This window comes from Curcuma longa, chromosome 14, assembly GCF_044706935.1.
Source record: "Curcuma longa cultivar G26 ecotype Majalengka, Jawa Barat chromosome 14, ITB_CL_G26_1.1, whole genome shotgun sequence".
In the NCBI taxonomy this organism is placed as follows: domain Eukaryota; kingdom Viridiplantae; phylum Streptophyta; class Magnoliopsida; order Zingiberales; family Zingiberaceae; genus Curcuma; species Curcuma longa.
In genome coordinates, this window is record NC_133874.1 from 3,772,732 (window position 1) to 3,792,556 (window position 19,825).

The window sequence follows — 19,825 nt, forward strand, 5'->3', positions numbered from 1 at the left end:
TTTTATTGACCTACAGGCTGATCACCGTGAATGTAGGGTGATAACTCACTAGATTCGCATTGAGAACGTACCTGATCATATGCGCCATTGCTTCAAATTTCATTATTTCATAGTTTGCTGAAAGTAAAATACTCTTGTTTGAGCTGATCTCTTAGCACTCTTCTCAGCAATTTGTTCGATGCAGTCCGAGGAAACTCAGGAACAACTTTTACAAAGCTTACCTGTCCAGTTTGGAGGCAGAAACATTTAATTGTACATTATTACTGATCAAATTTCTTCGTTATCATAAAAAGTGAAAAAGATTAACATGGCCGTTCGGTAAAATCTAAACAACTAAAAGATAGCAATAGATGGGATAACCTTGAACAAAGGATTGAGGTGGTTCTGAATGGCTTTCTGGAATTTAGCCTTGAGAAAGTTTGGATGACAATTTGCCGACCCATTTTTAAGAACTGCCAACACAACCAGCTGTTCAGGTCCTCCAGTCCCGGATCGAATGCTCACTGCTGCGGTCTCCAACACATTTTCATCAGCTCTGTTGCATACGCTTTCTATCTCCACTGAACTTGTCTATTCACAAGTGTTCGAACAAACATATTCACATGGCTTGAAATATCCAGTGTAGGTGAAGGTGAAGTTTGTAGAATAAGTTGGGACATTGTGTTACCTTAATGCCCCCAAGATTCATGGTATCATCGGCTCTGCCAAGCACAACGTAATAATTACCCACAGTTCTTTGGATTATATCCCCATGTCGTCGAAGCGTCTGAATCCAAATGTTTTATTAGAGAGAAAAAGGAGGCAGGTCGACATTCAAATTAGTGAAATTTAGCATTTATAGTTCATCAATATAATCTAATTTGCATTCCTTCAGTCAAGGTACAGAGAAATAATTAACTTTCAAGTTTCAACTAGGCACTTCATATAGGGATGATGGTGAATCTAGATAAACTACTACAAACATGGAAATTTTACATGTAAGTGTATAGTAAGCGTATAAGACTATGGAAGTAGTTACTCGACTACACAACGTAACAATGACAACACATAAAAATACATGGACTGGAATAATAAAGGCAAGGTTTTCAATACACATTAGCACTAGATACTGATTGCCGCCTTGGTGTAGCATCAAGGGCAACATGATCAAAGTACCATGACAAATATGAGTTTAGTGTCAAGGTATCATCTAAAGATGAGTGCTTTTATACTTGTCATGAAAGAATAATAATAATAATATAAAGGAGGCTAGGAGAGAAAACCCAGTGCAGGAGGAAGCAGCAACAATTACCAGAGGTGAACAACAGAGGCAACTAAAGAAGATGAAATGTTGTCAAATAATAAATATACTAAAAAGGAGGTATGAGATTGGAAAAAAAATCAAGTAAAATCCTATTTTAGCTTATCTGACCAAACCTACACTGATATATGAAATTAAGAGATCCCAAACAAATTCTTAAAAAATCCTAAAATTACAAAATTACCAAACAACAGAGAGAAATAAGTGCACATGATGTAATAGATCGCGTTGTCAAATTGCTCCTACAAAATCAGGCACGGCCTATTAGCCCATTTCCATGTTGTCATATTGGACTGAGCATGGCAAGAGTAGTCACTGCTCATGTCAGAGATTTCTTAGTGGTGCTGATGGATGACTTGCAAGTCGTGCTAGGATTGGAGTTCTTCGACTAAGTGCCCACATTTCCTCTACTAGTGGCTAACTCCCCCAACATACTTGTAGGAAACAAGTTGTATGTGGTTTCAACGAAGCTTGCTGCCAATCAAAGGCGCTATCATCCATACAATTCAAACGAGAGCTAGAGACAGCTTGCCACTATCTGGGAGTTGAATGATGGAGAAGATCTTGCTAACTCTAAGGAGCCAATTCCAAAGGTCATACAAGTAGCACTTGCAGCATCCATGGATGTAACGCTACAAAAGCTTCCAAAGAAGCCTCCACCAAGGAGTAAGGTAGATCACCAAATTAAGCTGGAACCATGTACTTAAGCCACTGGCCATGGCACCTTCTCAGTTAGCTAAGTTGTGGAAAGAAGTCCAAGACTTGCTAGATTCAAGCTATATTCATCCCTCCAAAGCTCCCTTTGGTGCCTTAGTATTATTTCAGAAGGATGGATCTCTCTGCATGTGCATTACTATTGAGCACTTAACAAGATACCATCAAGAACAATTACCTGACCCCCTTGATAGCTGAACTTTTTGACAGTTGGGGAATACTTGATACTTTTCCAAACTAAACTTGCAATTAGGAGACTATTAAGTGCTGGTTACAGCAAGGGATAAACCCAAGACAGCATGTGTAATAAGGGTAAGGTGCCTTTGAACTCTTAGTTGTCTTTCGGTCTTATAAATCAACCAACTATTCTTTGCACCCTTATGAATAAGCTCTTTCATCCCTTTCTTTCATTGCTCTTTCATCCCTATCTCATTGCTTCATGGTCTACTTGGATCACATGCTAGTGTGTAGCACAACTCTTAAAGATCGTGTGCAACACCACAAGTAATTTTTTCAAGTGCTATGGGAGAATAAATTGTATGTCAAGAAATGCTCATGATTGATCAAGCAAAGGTAAAGATCATTCAAGACTGGGAGCCACCCACCAAGGACAGAGCTAAGATTATTCCTTGGGTTGGTAAACTATTATCAGCCTTTCTTTAATGGATTTTCTACTAGAGTCACACCTTAACCGATCTCCTGAAGAAGGATCACTTGTGGTAATAGAGAGAAAGGTGTCACCAAGCATTTGAGTTGACAAAAGCTATCATAGAGGAACCAATGTTGGTATTGTCTAACCATACTAAATAATTTGAGGTACACTGATGCCTCAGAATTTGATATTAATGGTCTATCATATTCCATCTATCAAGAAAATTTGTAAGGTAAATATTTAAATTTATATATATTTATGTTTTAGGCTAGGATATTTAGTTGAGGATGAAAAATAAACTATTCTTTAATAATAGTAGGGGTTTTGTGTAGGAATGGGGATTATATCAAGCTAGCAAGATCAAGATTTCATCCATTGACTTTGAATTTTAAATTATTTTTAGATTTTCATGTTATTATCATTATTAAATATTTAGTTTGATTTTTCTAAATTATTTTCATATTGTATTTATAGATACAAGTTCAAGTGCAGCACGCTGATCTGCAAGCACTTAGAGCTTTTGTTGTATACAGAGGTGGCTAAAATCTATCCTTTAACTTCTCTATATATTTTATACATGAATAAATAGATAAAATGAATTACATATATGCTTCTACAACTATTTTTGAAAAAGGAGATTAAAATAATAATTAAAATAGTGAAATAGATTTTAAAATAAAGTAAACTATTGGGGGTTAAATGAATAAATATTTTTTTATATGGGTTTTATATGGGGCTAACATGGGAGGGGATTGTTTTAAAAATTAAAATGGATATTCTAAATAAGTCTTCATTTGATACCATCTTAATGCTTTACTTTTTATGATTTTTGTTAAGTTAGATGTTGACACCTAATCCTTTATGTTGTATACCTCATATCCATAGATTACATGTATATTAACACAACTCATTTTAAAAGTTGATTTAGGTTAATTGTTTAAACTAACCAATAAGGTGTGAATCCAAAGAAGAATAATTGTAGTGTAAAGATTTAAAGAGAAACAATAATAAATTTAAATGGAGAAAAGAAATTCTAAAAATTGAAAACTTTGAGCCTAGCTTATACCATAATAGCTGATCACCCATAGAAGGATGTGGTAGCTAGGAGTTGTTGGCTCAATATTTATATGCGCAAGAGCACCATATTGTTGAGTATGACCGATGCAGATTTCAGCTCATATGCTCAACCTATGTGTTGAATGAGATTATTACACTCTGAGAACATTGACTCTAGTGGACTATTAGTGATTGACTTATCAGACCTATATTATTGGTGATAGATTTATAATTTGTGACTAAATGATGATGATTAAAATTATATTCACTTTTCATAAAAAAAAAGAAAGATGATAATTCATAGAATAATAGTGATTCTAAATATTGATAAAAATGGAAATAAAAAATAATAGTTAATTATATATATATATATATATATAGTATATAGTAAAGAAAAAAATAAGAATTCAAAGTAATAGCATAAATTTTAGACTAGCCTGATTTTGTTGACCTCTTAATCAAGATTAAATTCATGCACATCTTTCCTACTTAACTAGTTAGCAAATTTGTGCTTACTTTTGAGATTAAAGTTGGTTTCTATTGATTTTGGGTTTGGTCTTATTTTGTTGTATTTTTTGCACATTTTTCATTGTATTTGTAAAAAAATGAATATATAGTTTATGAAATTTCTAATTAACCTAAGTCAGTAAATGTTGCATGGCTCTCAATTCCCTTTTATATCATTGTCACCAAATGAGATATCTCCCAGTATGTGGGAATTACACCTCTAGAGCATGATATGTAGAGTTCAAGGAAGGCTACATGGTAGTGGTAAAGTGGTAAAACTCTTACCCTAACAATTAAGTCCTTGCAAAAAGTGCATAAGTTGGAAGAAGATATAAAGACCTTCCTAGTCATCAAATGCATGGGTAAGATATTCCATCAAGCCTTATCACGAAAACAAGGATAACCCAAGCAAAAACAAATCCAATCGTGAACTGTTGTCACCTCTTTCACTAACTGTTGTCACCTTCTTTGATAAAGATGTGGAGTACATTGTTGCTAAAAAGATTATTCGAAGGAGAGAAGTTACAAATTACATCAAATGCTTGATAAAGTGGAAGAATCTACCACACATTATGGCAAGTTAGGAACAAGAGGATGCCTTGTGGCAATTCACTGAGCACATCAAGCGTTAGATGTAAGAGAAGGCACCAAGGATGTTGCACGTTTAGGTGGGGGAGAATGTTAAAACCCACCCAATTTTAAGCCCAAGAAAGGTTCTTGATCCACCCTTTGACCCACTTTTCTAGGTCTCTTGGCTCGTGGTCTTTCTTCTAGGTCCTTCCTTTAGATCACTATCAATATTTATCTCGCATCTTCTCATCGTGAAAATATCCAAATATTATGTAGGATCTTTCTAGATGCATAATGTATACCATTGGATCAAATTGATCCATTCCCCTCACTTGTAAATTATCCTCAAGAATATTATGCTCTCTTTACTTCCTAATCTCTCAAGCCCTCTTAATCTCTCTTAGCTTCTTTTGTGTGGTTCACTAGTGAGTTAGGTGTGTTTTTTGTTGAATCAAATTTTATAGTTTGAAAAAGATTATTATATGATCATCAAGAAGTCATGCGACTATACGAATCTTATCCCTCTATTATTTTTTATTGTTTTTATTAAAATGCATAAACTAATTTTTAGTATTTGATTAAATAAAAAAAGTAATTAGCAAAGTTAATCCATCATTACATGGGTTAAAAGTTAGTATGTACAGATAGAGATTTCCATGTCTCTGTAACCGGTCAAATTAGTAAAATTCAATTGAATTTGCTTGAGAGTAGTCACACTAATTTTTTACAATATTAATCATTAGAAACAAGGTCTAGAAATTACTGCATGATACCAATTAAGTATTTGCTTAGTGTTGGTAAATGCTAAATGCTGATTTTGAGAAATCCCCTAGTGTCTACGTTAGGAAACAGATGATCTTTATTCTGAAGGACTTATAAGATCTTCATCAAGAACTAGTGATCATTTATACAACTTGAATGCATACCTAACACCAAGATAAGAAAGTAAGCATGCTTTAGTTAGAAAATATGGCTGAGAATTAAATCCTTCCTTACCGACATTTTGTATGTTGGCATTCCATCAAAGTAAACCTTCTTGTGATCAGCATTGAGCAACCTATTAGTTGCACCCATATATACCGGAATCAAGCCTACTTCTCCAACACAAGGTTGATCATCTGGCTGTAATGTTGGGCACAAAATATCAAGTCTTTATGATCTTAAATGCTATTATTTTCCAATATTCCATCTCTATAGTAAAAAAGCACTTACATAAGGAATTCCCGTTCGTCAATAATGACTAATCCTGTTGACATTGATGGAGTGCTGAATGCAGCAAAAGCTTGTGGCTGCAACAAGCTGCACTGTATATAAGAAGATGCAAGTTCAGTTCCACCGCAACATTCAATAATTGGTTTGTAGAAGTTGCGCGAAGAGAGCCATATGTCATCATCGATATCAGATGCTTCACCAGTAGAAGCAAATACCCTGCCAGCATGAATTCATAGAAATTGTATCAGCTATTCATCACTTGAGATTATAGTGAATAAGCACTAACATTAAATAAGCACCTGATCTTGGACCAGTCAAGACCTTCCATGCATTTGCTGCTCTTCCAATATTTCACTAGGCTGGGAACTGTTCCTAACATTGTCACAGATGCATCCTAGGAAATATGTTCACTGATCAACCATGGCTCAAGGATAAATTAGTGTATTTATTTAAAAAATGGAAGCTTTGAATTTGTAGCAGAAATTACCTGCACAAACTTTCCAAAACCACGTCCAAGAGGAGATCCATGGTAGAGAGCCATAGTAGCTCCATTTAAGAAACATGAATAAAGTAAAATCGGTCCCATTACCCACCCCAAATTTGTCGGCCAGCAACAAATATCTCCTGGTCGAATATCTATATGGGCCCATGAATCAGCTGCACATCTTATTGGGGATATCTGAGTCCAAGGAATAGCTTTAGGTTCTCCTGTGTGAACATATTAAATTAAACAATCAGCTATCAAGTGAAAAGCTATTGAAGATTAATCTAGAATCAAAACACTGCAGTACCTGTTGTCCCTGAAGAAAATAATATATTGGTTATTCTATCTCCTGATTGATACACTGGAAGATAGTCACATTGAATGCTGGTAGAAAGCTAAAATTGTCAAATACAAATTGAGTGCTTGTAATTATATGTATGTTGGAAGAAGCATTCTTCAGTATATTGGTTATCAGTAATTTGCTTGTGTTTAAATTATGAGCTTCCCGGTTCTGTCTCATATGCATTAGCAGTCGGAGAAACTCTTTGACACAACAGATGATCAACCTTGTGAGTTACTCCGTTGTGTCAATTAACTTCCCATTCATCAATAACATATTTTCAAAGATTGCACTAGCAGATAGCACTAACACTGGAGGTATGAGTAGTCATGATTGGAGTACTTGGTTAATCCAGACAAGAAAGACAAGAAAAATTATCATTCAGTGATAGCAGATCCAACAGATAGCACATTCACAAACTATAGAAATATTAGCAGAGCAATGGGAAAAAACAAAGGATTAGAGCAATGGTAACAAAAACAATGGAGTATGACCAATATCTTCAGCACCCAAAACTAGATTAAAAATATTATGCTATCGCTAAAATGTTTAACTGAAGGCAAAAATCAAAGGAAACCTTGAGCTGATAGAAACCTAGACTGTTTGTGATGTGTCTGAATTAAATTTAGATAGTCAACAAAGGGATCATTAAGCTTCATCCATTTACCTTATAAGAACACACATTTTGTAGCATATACAAAATTTCACGCACACATGATTTCAATGATCATTTAGTATTGGTTGGCAAAATCGGAACATATCATTTCGATCACTGACATATACTAACACAATGTCAGCACCAATAAATGTCATTGTGCTACCTATTCCAACATAATTTTAGTGGTACCAATCAAAATAGGATTTGTCTCAACCAAGGTTCAAAATGTCGACTCATGCCGAAATTTTGGTATTTAAATGGAATGATATTGTTTTGGCATTCTATGAATGTTCCTATAGTGTCAATGGTGAATTAGAGGAGGATATATATATATATATATATATATATATATATATATATATATATATATATATATATATATATATATATATATGAAATGGTACTCACATTATCTTTATATGGACACAAGCTAAAAAAAAGGACAGTCCAGTGCACAAAGCTCCCGCCAATATAAGTCCCGGAGAAGAGTCAAACCACATTGGATCTATTGTCCGCAGTCTTACTAAGTCACAGCAGCTACTTTACCATTGTATCAAGGCTCCCCTTCTTATATGGACACAAGCTACAAAATGTTAATATTATTATTTTAATTTATCTTGACTTTTATTGTCACATCTTTAGGGGTGTCAATTGTCAACATAGCATAATATTCACATGATTGACATAGCATCACATGAGACCAATTTATTTGAACAATATATTTTGACCATGCCATTTGGCACAGTATGAGATTTCAAACCATATTCTTGACCAATATGGTCTACAACTATTTGACACATGCTCTTTTGATGATTGATCTTTTGATTTTGTATATTAGTCATTAAGGAAAAAATAAAATAATATAAAAAAATAGGAGAGAAGGCATGAACCACCAATGGGAGCACCAATAGCAATAAAAAGGAATAATGCTATAGTCGAAGAAATTGAGATGATCCATATCCTGTACCTCCGTGTTTTCTAGTTCCAATTATGCTAGTCCAATCTATTTCTTAATAGTGAATCGAGATATATTTTTGAATATGTAGAAAAGCAAGTTTACATACTGGATGTTATAGAAATAGTATTTAATGTGGTACTAAAAGATTATGGATTTAATCAGACTAGCATAAACCTATGTCCCCATCCAATAAACAACATTTACTTTGATATCAATATGATATATATGAATAATCACTAATAAAGATACTAGTTATATTTTTGTAATTTTCTACTCTGAAGTCTTAATTTAATGGACATTGTAATTACTATAAATTTATATTTGGAGGTAAACAAGCTAAGTGGGAAAAGAATATAGATAATCAATTCATTTAAGATGAACACGGCATACATTGAAGTGAGTCAAGTATCAACATAACGTGGCATTGAGACTAAGGATTTGGGTATCGATCCATGTAGACCAAAATGGACGATTTTTATCATTTCGGTATGGGACCGACACCAATACCCTTTTGGCATCGACACTGGTGGAGCCGCGAGGCATGAGCCTGAGTTTTTTTTCTTTTTTTAGAAATTTTCTTTTCGGTATAGGTTCTTTTATTTTATTTTATCATTTTAGAATATTTATAGGGTTTAGAGTTTAGAATTTAGGACAGTTAATTTGTTTCCTCTTTCATTTTTTTAATTTTTTTTATAATTAATTATTTTTCCTTTGGTAATTTCTTTCTCTCTTTCGTCCGTTTCTTTTCCTACTTCATCCATTTGCAAAATAAACAACAAAGACCAAGGATTATTACATAGACTAAGGAAAAAATCTCTTTAAGGATAAAAGTAGAGATGAATTATTAAAAAAGTATCTATAGCAATCAAATACTAATAAAAATATTTTTAATTAATATATTTTATATTTTAAAAAGTACTGAAATCGTATTGGCACAATATGGTACCAAAACCGTATCATTTCGATTATAAATCAAAATTCCAACACAGTTCGAAATTTTAAACCTTGATTGAGTCTATAGTTTTCTTCAGAGACTAAAGCTCAGTATGGAATGATACTTTAATCCTTCATGTATATTAAATTTCAAAATAAGATGATTGTATATATTAAGTTATTCAACAACACAAATATATAGAATTTTAATGGAATACCTTGGAAATGAAGCAGCAGATAGAAGAAAATCTTTCCATGACATATCATGATCTCTTAGTTGAACTCCCACATCGTCGCCAAGAGCAGGAACAACAATAGCAATACAAGATGTACCCTTTGCAACACGACTGAACAAAACAAGAGGAAATAATAAATTCAATACCCATAACTTTACAATGTGGTCAAATGCTTAACATGATCCACAAGTTTTCATAGGGCTAGTAAAGAAAACAAATGTAGCAAGGTTTCTATGAAATTATATTACAATATTATAGCCTATAAATTCATGCATTTATCTAAATCATCTTCTCTATTTTATTTTAGATTTTTTTACCCATCAGACTTGTCAACTAAGAACAATTTATTCAAATAATGGGTAGCAAATATTTTTGCCATTACTCTTTATTATAGATGTACTTAAGCAATGAAATCATGTCAGTGTATAAAGTAATATTTAAGAGTGGCACATATAAGTGGATAAGTACAAAAAAATTGATTAAATGCAAGAGTTTTCCATTCAATCATTTTTCTAGGATTTCTTTGGTAGAAAAAATTATGACAAAGATAAGGAGGGAGATGAATCACATGAAAATAAAATTTTTACAGCTGTAAGTTGCTACTTCAATACAATGAATCATTATGATGTCTGCCCTAAAAAGATAACAAAAATATAAAGAGAATATAGCCATCAAGAACATGGGGGAAACAAATGACACTACTGAAAACTCCAAATGAAACGAGACCAGACTTGTTAAACAATTTGAGACTGACAAGGTGTTCCCATCTTTGGTATCATTGTCATCAACTATATGATACCATAACATAGATATGTACTTAAGTATCATGTAACATTCAACTTAGCCAAAATTACTCCAACAAGGAATATATATTGAAGCATATTTTCTTTCTTAAATTAGATAAACTAATAACAATAGGGTAATCATTGCTGTGATGGAACAAACACTAAATGCTCAGCTTCTGAATGTGATGTTCAACCTATGGTCTGAAACATGTAGAACAATTAATTGATATTGTAAAAAGGATTGAAAAGCTGAGATGATCACATGTGCATCTTGGCAAATGCTTAATTAACGATTGAATAAACTCATGAATCTCACCTGTAAAGTGGCAACTTTCTTTCTCCTCGAAGAATGAAGTCCTGAAATTGGCAAACTAATTACAAACCTAAAACTGCAACTGACAAATCTACATTATTTATTTCATTTATCATCAAAACTACCTTTGCTATGATGTGGGGAACAAATTTAAACCTTAAAGACCAACACATGTCAGTTAAAGGAATGATACTCGCTTTTGGCTCTTATAAACATGGTTGATTTTAAGTAAAGAAATTTTCATTCTGAACAGATAACATTTGAGGAGTTTCTGCAATAGTAGATCCAGCATATCATTCCTTTTGTCAAATTTTCTAAATTCTTTGACAGCCCGCCAAAATTTTACTTATATAAAGCATGATATGACAGTCTACAATTGACTGGTACCAACTACATCAGATGGTACCTTTGATGGGCATGGTTAGTGTCGAGTGCTAATGGGAACTTGTGATGTTAATCTCCAATAAGGGCTCTGTTGAAAAATGACTTAATATTTGGCAAAGTAAGATCATGTATGCAAATTTGTTCAATTCAGTGTAGTGAAACAAAATGCAGATGTCATTATGAAGTATCTTGACTTCATTTTCTACAGTAGCTATATTCTCTTGCCTGCTGATCATTGAATTTCACATGAATTAAGATATGTAAATATCATGCGAGTGAGGATATGAATTTGTAGAATACAAGATAATGAATATCTCTAAATGAAGACACTGCCCTATATGTATTACATAGCAGCAAATCTTGTCACAAAGACCAGGCCACAAAATTTAGAATAGAAAATAGATCTCTTAAGAACTATTATATTTCCTTCCTTTTGATGTATATCTAAGGATGATCTCACCTGAGTAAATATTCCTCTGGCTTTTGCCACCTCCATTCGTTTTGCAATTTCATTTGATGTGAAACTGTCAGCTATAGATACAACAATACATCCAGCAAGGACAATTGATAGGTATATGATTACTGCAGTGCATGTCATTGGCATATCTATGGCAATTGCATCTCCCTTCATAAATATTTTCTCCAGAGCACTTGCAACTGACCTGACAATTGAATAATGTATATTCATGATTTATTACTATCATCAGTTATGATGACTAAAAGCGTTATCTACATTGTAGATTTTTGATAATTTTTTTAATGATAGGTTATTTGTGGCAATATATCATACATGACTTGATTGCGAAGGTCCTTCAGTGACAAATAGTTTATTGGGAAATCATCAAAACCTTCATTCCTCCAGAGAATAGCTGCACTTTCATCTGTCTTTTTCTGGAAATCTACTGGTTGAATACAACATTCAGCAATATTTAGTACTGCACCTGGAAACCACGTCCCGCTAGCATTGGAATTGTCTGAAGTATCCAAAATAGATGTTGGGGCGCTTTGGAATACCACTGAAAGCTCCTTAATCATAATTGACCAGTACACCTAAGCAAACATGAAAACTAAGTCATATAGGACATAATCAAAAACCTGTTAAAGGTTCTATGAATCTATATTGCAAACCACAGTTCTATTCTAATTTTACTACATTCAGTATTATGATAGAATAGTACTATTGCCAGATTCTAAAATTTCTATAAAGACAAATGACCTCGGGATGGAGCACTGAGAACTTTTGGAAGAGGGCAAAGCTTGTATGCGGGTCATGATATGATGAACCTAAAATTTTTGGACCATGATGTTCCATCAGTTTTCCAAGATTTGTGTACTTGGATTGTGCCCTGCAAATAACAATCAGTAAAAGACTTTGTTATAGGACCTGCATGTTAAATTACACAATGATATTTCTAATATGTAATCCTCGAAAGGTTATTTTACATATTAGGAGTAAACTTGGTTTCCTATATATTCAGTATAATCAGAACTTCAGATTTACTCAGATACTTATGTAAAAATCAAGAGAAAAGGAGAAGCATAAAAATAGTAAAGACTAAAATTCTGCCAAAACAATCTATTAGAAAACCTCCTAAGATTGATATACATTATCCTGAAAAGTTCACTAATATATCAAGGATTCTCATGAAAATTTCACAATGCAGCACTTTTGCACCATTAAAAGCTCGAACAACTTATTTCATCAATTTTGCTAGAAGAGATCTTAGCCCCTTTTATAGACCAAGAATAAGAATAGGATTGATTCTTTGTAAAAATATGACTTAGCTAACCAAAAAATATTCTAACAAATTTTCTTTTCTAAAAAAAACAATGTGTCAAAAATACTCTTTCTAAATATATAACAAACTAACTTGATAATTTAAAATAAAATTTGAAGTCTTAATTGTGTTATGCTCCCTGACAGAAGAGGCCTTGAATTCAAGTGAGTTATCGACATCATTTTTAGGTTGTTTGTTTCCAAGTATAAGTCATAATAAATGTAATGTTAGGACTGGTAGGATGATGGCCAAATAGCTAGAAGGCTAGAAGAGAATGAATAACACTTGACCTGCAAATATGCTTCTTTGCTCTTATGAAAGTTTTATCAAGGTCAATCAAACTGATTATACAAGTCAATGCTACCAAAGCAATTTACGTGGGTTGAAACACTCGATTGTTACTCCATAGCCTATGACTCTTCGGTGAATTACTCTTGAATCCCCATTATCAGATCATTCCCAACAGTCTTACGATAAGAGGAAATACAAGTGAGAAGTAGTACAACTACAAATCTAGGGCTATCGAATGACACAAGAAACCTAAAAGAATATTAGAATTTAGCTCAGCTTCACCAACCTTGAAGGGCTCTTCTTGGTCCTCTATTTATAGCCTACAAGTTGTCTTCAGCAAACCAGTCAATCAACTCCATTCTCAACTACTTGTTTTCGCGATCACCTCGTCTTCAGTATGCCAAGTTGACTCCACTCTGCATCAATCAACTTCTTGGCCAGCTAATGACTATTTTAGTCAAGTCACCTTGACTTGAGTCAATTAAACCATTTTATTGTATAAGCAATCTAACAGCTGCAACTTTCCTTTGTCTAATTAACATTCAACTGCCCAACTGACTCAACTCGTCCAGTTGACCACCCAATCAAGCTTTGAATAGAAATATTTTGTTCATAAGTCGGAACACCTTCAATCGACTGGATCGTCGAATCTGACTAATCTAATGGTCGTGTCATCGCCTAAGTCAAGTGCTACCATGAACCTAAAATACAAGTCGCTCGACTCTCACAACTCACTTAAAAGTTTACCTTTGCAGCTTGACTCTCATCAACAAAGTCATCTCCCATCAAGTCTTAAGTCCAACGGATGCACTAAGCCCTAGGCTTGTTTCAAATGTCATCCTTCACTCCTTACCTATATAGTTTGCCTCCTTCCAACTATCGTCCATGTTGCCACCTTGATGCTCCTTATTATGCAGTGCTTCAAATGCCTTATTCCATTCTTTTCTAATCTCCGTAGACCTCGATCCCTTGAGCCAACTAACTTAGTCTCACTAAGTCCATATCCATGGGTTTTTTCAATCCTATTCAATGTTTCTCATCCTGTAGTTCATGGAATACCTCATACATCCTTTTCCAACTCCAGCAAACCTTTAAGCCTTTGAGCATACCAACCTAGCTGTGTCAAATTATCATCTACAACTCTAATTAATTGGGCCACAACTCACAAGCTCTCTAAGCTTCATGTGCATCCTATCAAGTTTCCACACAATTTAACACACAAATAAATACACAAGTAAACCAATCTTAAATCCTTTACCCAATAAATCAAGGCACCAAAGTTGAACATGAATACTAAAGGTTTGATTGCACCAACATGTAAATGCTTTCATGAAATTCCTTATAGGATTTCTAAGGATAATGAATGCATAGGTATACATTATAATGATTGTTGAAGAGTGGTAAATCGACATATTTTATAATAATTATTACTCAGTAACTATGCGACCATCTATATTTTCTATAATAATGATTACTCAAGTCTGTAAGAACATATGACACAATCTAGTCGAGGAGGTGAATAAATGGTTGTGAAACAAAATTTAAATCAATCATTAGTAATATGTGTGTATATCAAGATCAGGGAGATAAAAATATATACATAATATAAATAAGACAATAAAGAGTGTATCACTAATATAAGCAATATAATGTGGTTCGAAATAGCAATTTCCAACCCCACAACCTTGTCACTCTAGCATAAAAATTCTTAAAACAAAAAATCATTAAATGTTACATGACACGAGGCAATGGAGTAAACCTATATAAGTTCTGAGGATAAGACCTCAAGCCACAAGACAAATGTATATCATTTAGATTTAAGTATAATAAAACTCACCAAATATAAATGATAAATAAACCACAATGAAATTATCAATTATGTCTCCTCCTAACATAAGAATCAACACAAGAATAAAACTAAATTTACCAAATAAGAGCTTTTATCAAAAGAAAAGTCTAGATCACATAATTTTGACCTTTGCAAATGTCTAAAGCTTTTCTACATTGCTATTTTCAAATAGGGGGTGAGTGTTCTCTTGTAGAGAATGAATTTCCAAAGAGTATATAGAAAAGATGGTAAAAAATCTAACCTTAAAATTCAAATTTTAGTTGCCTAAAGTTGTCCAATTTAGTTGACTGACCAAAGTTTGATAGACCAAAAATCCATAAGCCTTAATGTGTCCCCTGAGCTTCTTCAACAAATAGAGAATCAAGACCAATTGAGCTAAAGAGGAACTACCACTTCACAACTATGAGCAACACCATGAGACTTGATTGATAGTTACATCTCCCCACTTGATGAAGTCGAGTTATTCTTAGTGGGCAGAATAATATAGTGAAGGAGGTAAATCGGTGTAGAAAAGGAAACAAATTGAAGATTAATTCAATATTGGTGCATACAACAACCTGGAAAATATTCGAGATTGGCATGGCCATAGGAAATTTTAAATTTGATTTTTGTCAATTAGTAATTCAGAATTAAATAGAATTTTTTATTTTGGTAATATGCATGCAATAATTATAATCTCAATTAAGTCTAACATATTTTTCTTATTTAGAATATTTATTTCCATGATTGCCATCAAATCAAGTTTATAAAAGAATTCTAGAGTCTCTAAGGGGGCGTTTGGTTTGTCATTTTCTGTTTTCATTTTCTTATTTTCTAGAAATTGTTGTTTGCTTTGTTTTTTCCAATCTCATTCTCTGGAAAATGAGAAGTCATTTTCTAGAAAACAGAAAATGACAAAATATCATTTTCTATAGAGAATGAAAACTACAGTTGAAAAATAGAAAATTGGAAAAGGCGGCTACAGTGTCGCACGCCTCCACATTGCATAAGTATTTTAATAAAATAATTCATTAAATTAATAAATATAATTTGATAATTTTATTTTTTAAAAATAATTCATTAAAAATAATTATTTTAATAAATTCATTCATTAAATTAGTAAGTATAATTTTTTTAATTATATTTTTTAACATTTAAAATAAATATATATATATATTAATAAAATAATTATTTTTATTAAAATAATTCATTAAATTAATAAATATAATTCCTTAATTTTATTTTTTAAAATTTAAAATAAATTTTTATATATTAATAAAATAATTATTTTATTCATTAAATTAATAAATATAATTCTTTAATTTTATTTTTTTTAAATTTAAAATAAATTTATACTTATTTTAATAAAATAATTTATTGAAATAATAAATATAATTTGATAATTTTATTTTAATAAAATAATTCATTAAAAATAATTATTTTAATAAACTAATTCATTAAATTAATAAATATACTTTATTAATTTTATTTTTTAAAATTTTAAAAAAAATTATATATATATTAATAAAATAATTCATTAAAATAATTATTTTAAAAAATAATTCATTAAATTAATAAATATAATTTATTAAATTTATTTTTTAAAATTTAAAATCATTTTTTAATTTATAAATATATAAATTAAAATTTATTGAATTAATTAATTTGATTTCAATTAGATTTTACATTACAATTGAAGTTATGTAATATTGTATTAGAAGGTCAGGTTTGATCCCTTTCTAATATGGTTGATCTCCTTCTTGTATGATTTTTTCTTTTCCATGATAAGATGATATTTTTATTAAAAAAATCTATTTTATTTATAATTTTTTATATTAACAAACTAAATGCATTTTCTAATTTTCTTTTCTAGAAAATAGAAAACAGTATATTATACCAAACACATTTTCTGTTTTCTAAAAATTAGATCAGAAAATAGAAAATGAAAATTGAAAAATAGAAAAATAGAAAAAAATTTCCAAACCAAACGCCCCCTAAGTTTTTCCTCTTAAATTAATACAATATCCAATTTGTCTTCTTTGTGTGAGAGTTATTCTTATGGGCGAGTTCATGTCCTATAAGTGAGGTTCATGCCCCAAATGGGTTGTGTCAATAGATCTCGATGCTTATCCAATAAGTTGAGGGCAAAGATGAGATATTGCAAGCTAATTGGGGTAATCTACAAAAATTCTTTATACAATAATAAATTAATCAAGATGTAAACTAATTCAAAGATGAGAAAAGGTCTCAATATTGCAAGAGGTAGATAGGGACATTAGTCTGTTAGAGAACATGGCGAAAGAAAGCGTGCTACTCTTGGTGCAATTATGCCCTAAGCATGTGATATGCTTTTGATGTTTGGGAAAAATTTAAGTTAAGAAAATAATTGTTGAGTTCACATGTGTGTCAAGTGTGCAAATGTAGGAAAGCTTGACATATGCTGCAGTGCAACAATGGAAGTCCAAGTAGGCCAAAAAGGATTGTCGAGACTCCCAATAGGCCAGGAAGATTGAATGTTAGGCAATGAAATCCTAGCAAGTTGGAAGAAAGAATGTTAGGCAAAAAGACAAAGTCCCAAAGGTATGGAGCCTCTTGACACGAAAGTAAACTCTGAGAGGAAGATTTTAATTGTATATGTACACCGGAAACAAATGGGAATAAATTTAGGAATAGGATTATCCTTAGTTCGGTAGGTAGTCGACTGGTGAGTCAGTTGATGCTTAATTAGTGAACTAAATACTCATAGCTGTCGACTGATGATCAACGGTAAGAATTCAAGTGATCATGTCAAACTAATAAGTTCATATGGCAATGATCAAGCTACCTTTTGCCCTCGGGACATGATTGAATTGGTTATTGCAGGGCAAACTTACTGAAGTGGACAAGGGTTGAATCTCGGTGAAACCGAGGTAATGCCCTCCCCCGTAGTGGTCAACTGCAACTACCCGATTTACCTCCTCACAAATAATCGTAGGATCGACCGTGTGGGGCCGCTGGGGTGACGGATTCCACATTTTGCTGAAACGATCAAGCTACCTACACCTAAGAACTAAGCAATGAATTGATGATCAATATCAATAAACTAATATGATCATTAGCTAGAAAATTCAAGTAACCAGTTGGCAGACGGCACGGAGTAGTTAACTAATTATAAACAAATAGGTTGATTCATAGACAGACTTGAAAATAAAGGTTGAGGCTATATATAGGAGCTTGAGGAGGCTTGAGAAGACAAGAGCAAGAGCTTGTACAATCAGATTCTTGTGCTCAAATTTCTTGTTCTTTGTGAGTGCTCTCTTGTTGTAATCTTCTTATGTTCAGTTCTATTCTTTATAAGAAGATATTGTAAGAGATTTTCCCACCTACAATTGTTGGCTGAGAAGTAGAAAATTAGTGGTATATTAGAGGAGTGATCCAGCTAAAAGAACATATAACGTAGAGTAGGAGCCAAGAACTGTCGAACCACTTTAAACACTTGTGTCTTGAGTTTGGATTTGTATTTTTTGTTCTTTTCTAATACTTTGCATTTCATTGCTGCATGACTAATCTTGTAGAAACAAAAAACAAGTGCAAACAAAGATTATTCGCCGCCCCTCTAGTATCTCCAACAATCCAATAGCTACCACAAAAAGTAGATTTAGGCAAGTGGTTGTTAAAAGGATTCAATACAACTTTCAGAAAGGATTCTACAACTTTCAGAAATTAGCAATGAGCTCTCAATTCTTTATAAAAATACAACTTTGTTATCTTAATAAAATTCTTTTTAACTTTTTTTAAAGATCTAAATAGCATCTAAAATTCTTTCTCAAAAACAAAAAGAAACCCAGGAATAAGTGCGCTTGAGAATTATATAGTCCTTGTTCTGTTGCATTCCAGTAGCACATCGAGGTACAAAAAGATACAAACTAGCAATTTCAGCGGCCTAAACTGTTTCATACTTGCTACGAACCTATTGTCTTGGTAAATCTACAGATAAAACATTCATGGGCATGGGCCATTCCATTTAGTAGTCCCAGCAAGCATTAGACTGATCAAATTGTAACGACTCACGTTTCATACAATATAAAAGGTTAAACTTTAATAACTCAATGTTGATCGAGATCAGCAACAAGCCAAAAGGTATATATAATGTTTGCAATCTCTTATTTATTCTGCATGTTGCAGCTAAACAAACGGAGTTTACAAAGAATGTGAAGTGCGATTAATTATTCTTTAATCGACACAAAAGAGACAGGCGAGAGAGGTACTACGTAGAGAGTGACTTACAAGGAGGGGAACCAGTAGGGAGGCGGGCCCCGGAGGGCCCTGTCCCAGGTGGAGTAGACGGAGTAGTAGATGAGCTGGTGGAGAGGATGCGGGTGATCGGGCCTCAGCAGACCGTTGTCCACCACGGCCCTCCAGGCGTCCGCCTCCGCCCCCATGCGGGGCTCCTTCCCAACCGCCCCCCGAAGCCGCGCATGGAAGCGCCGCGCCTCCTCCGGCGGTAGCCCGGCCGCCACAATGTCGTCGACGCCGATCTCCCATACGTTACCCTTGACCGTCGTCATCGCGGTTGCGACTCTCGGTGAATGAAACCCCTCGCTCAATGGAGGATCAAGGAGGCGGCACCCTTATCATATTTAAAGCAGGACGGCCGGACGGGTAGTTGGTTTATGTGGGTGGAAGAAGGGAAGGATGTCAAGCGGTGGGTAGATGCAGGTGGGGAGAGAGAGTGAGTGAGAATGAAGTGAAAGCGAATGACCTGTATGAGTGGACTGAGTAGCAGTGAGTCAATACTTTGGACTCTTCCCATTTAATCATGATTTATTTTTTTAAACGATAAATAT

At 33.2% G+C, this 19,825-nt stretch overlaps 1 protein-coding gene across 1 annotated transcript; it reads right to left on the bottom strand.

Moving 5' to 3' along the window:
• LOC141845168 (putative CoA ligase CCL12) lies at positions 1-19,561 on the bottom strand. The gene is given in 15 exon segments (XM_074733222.1): positions 1-221; positions 361-570; positions 668-766; positions 5,796-5,921; positions 6,012-6,025; positions 6,028-6,227; positions 6,311-6,405; positions 6,499-6,719; positions 6,803-6,879; positions 9,603-9,731; positions 10,722-10,762; positions 11,563-11,764; positions 11,893-12,152; positions 12,319-12,448; positions 19,266-19,561. Coding segments are annotated over 15 exon segments (2,199 nt in total). The 5' UTR covers positions 19,547-19,561; the 3' UTR covers positions 1-107.
• Between the last annotated feature and the right edge of the window lie 264 nt (positions 19,562-19,825).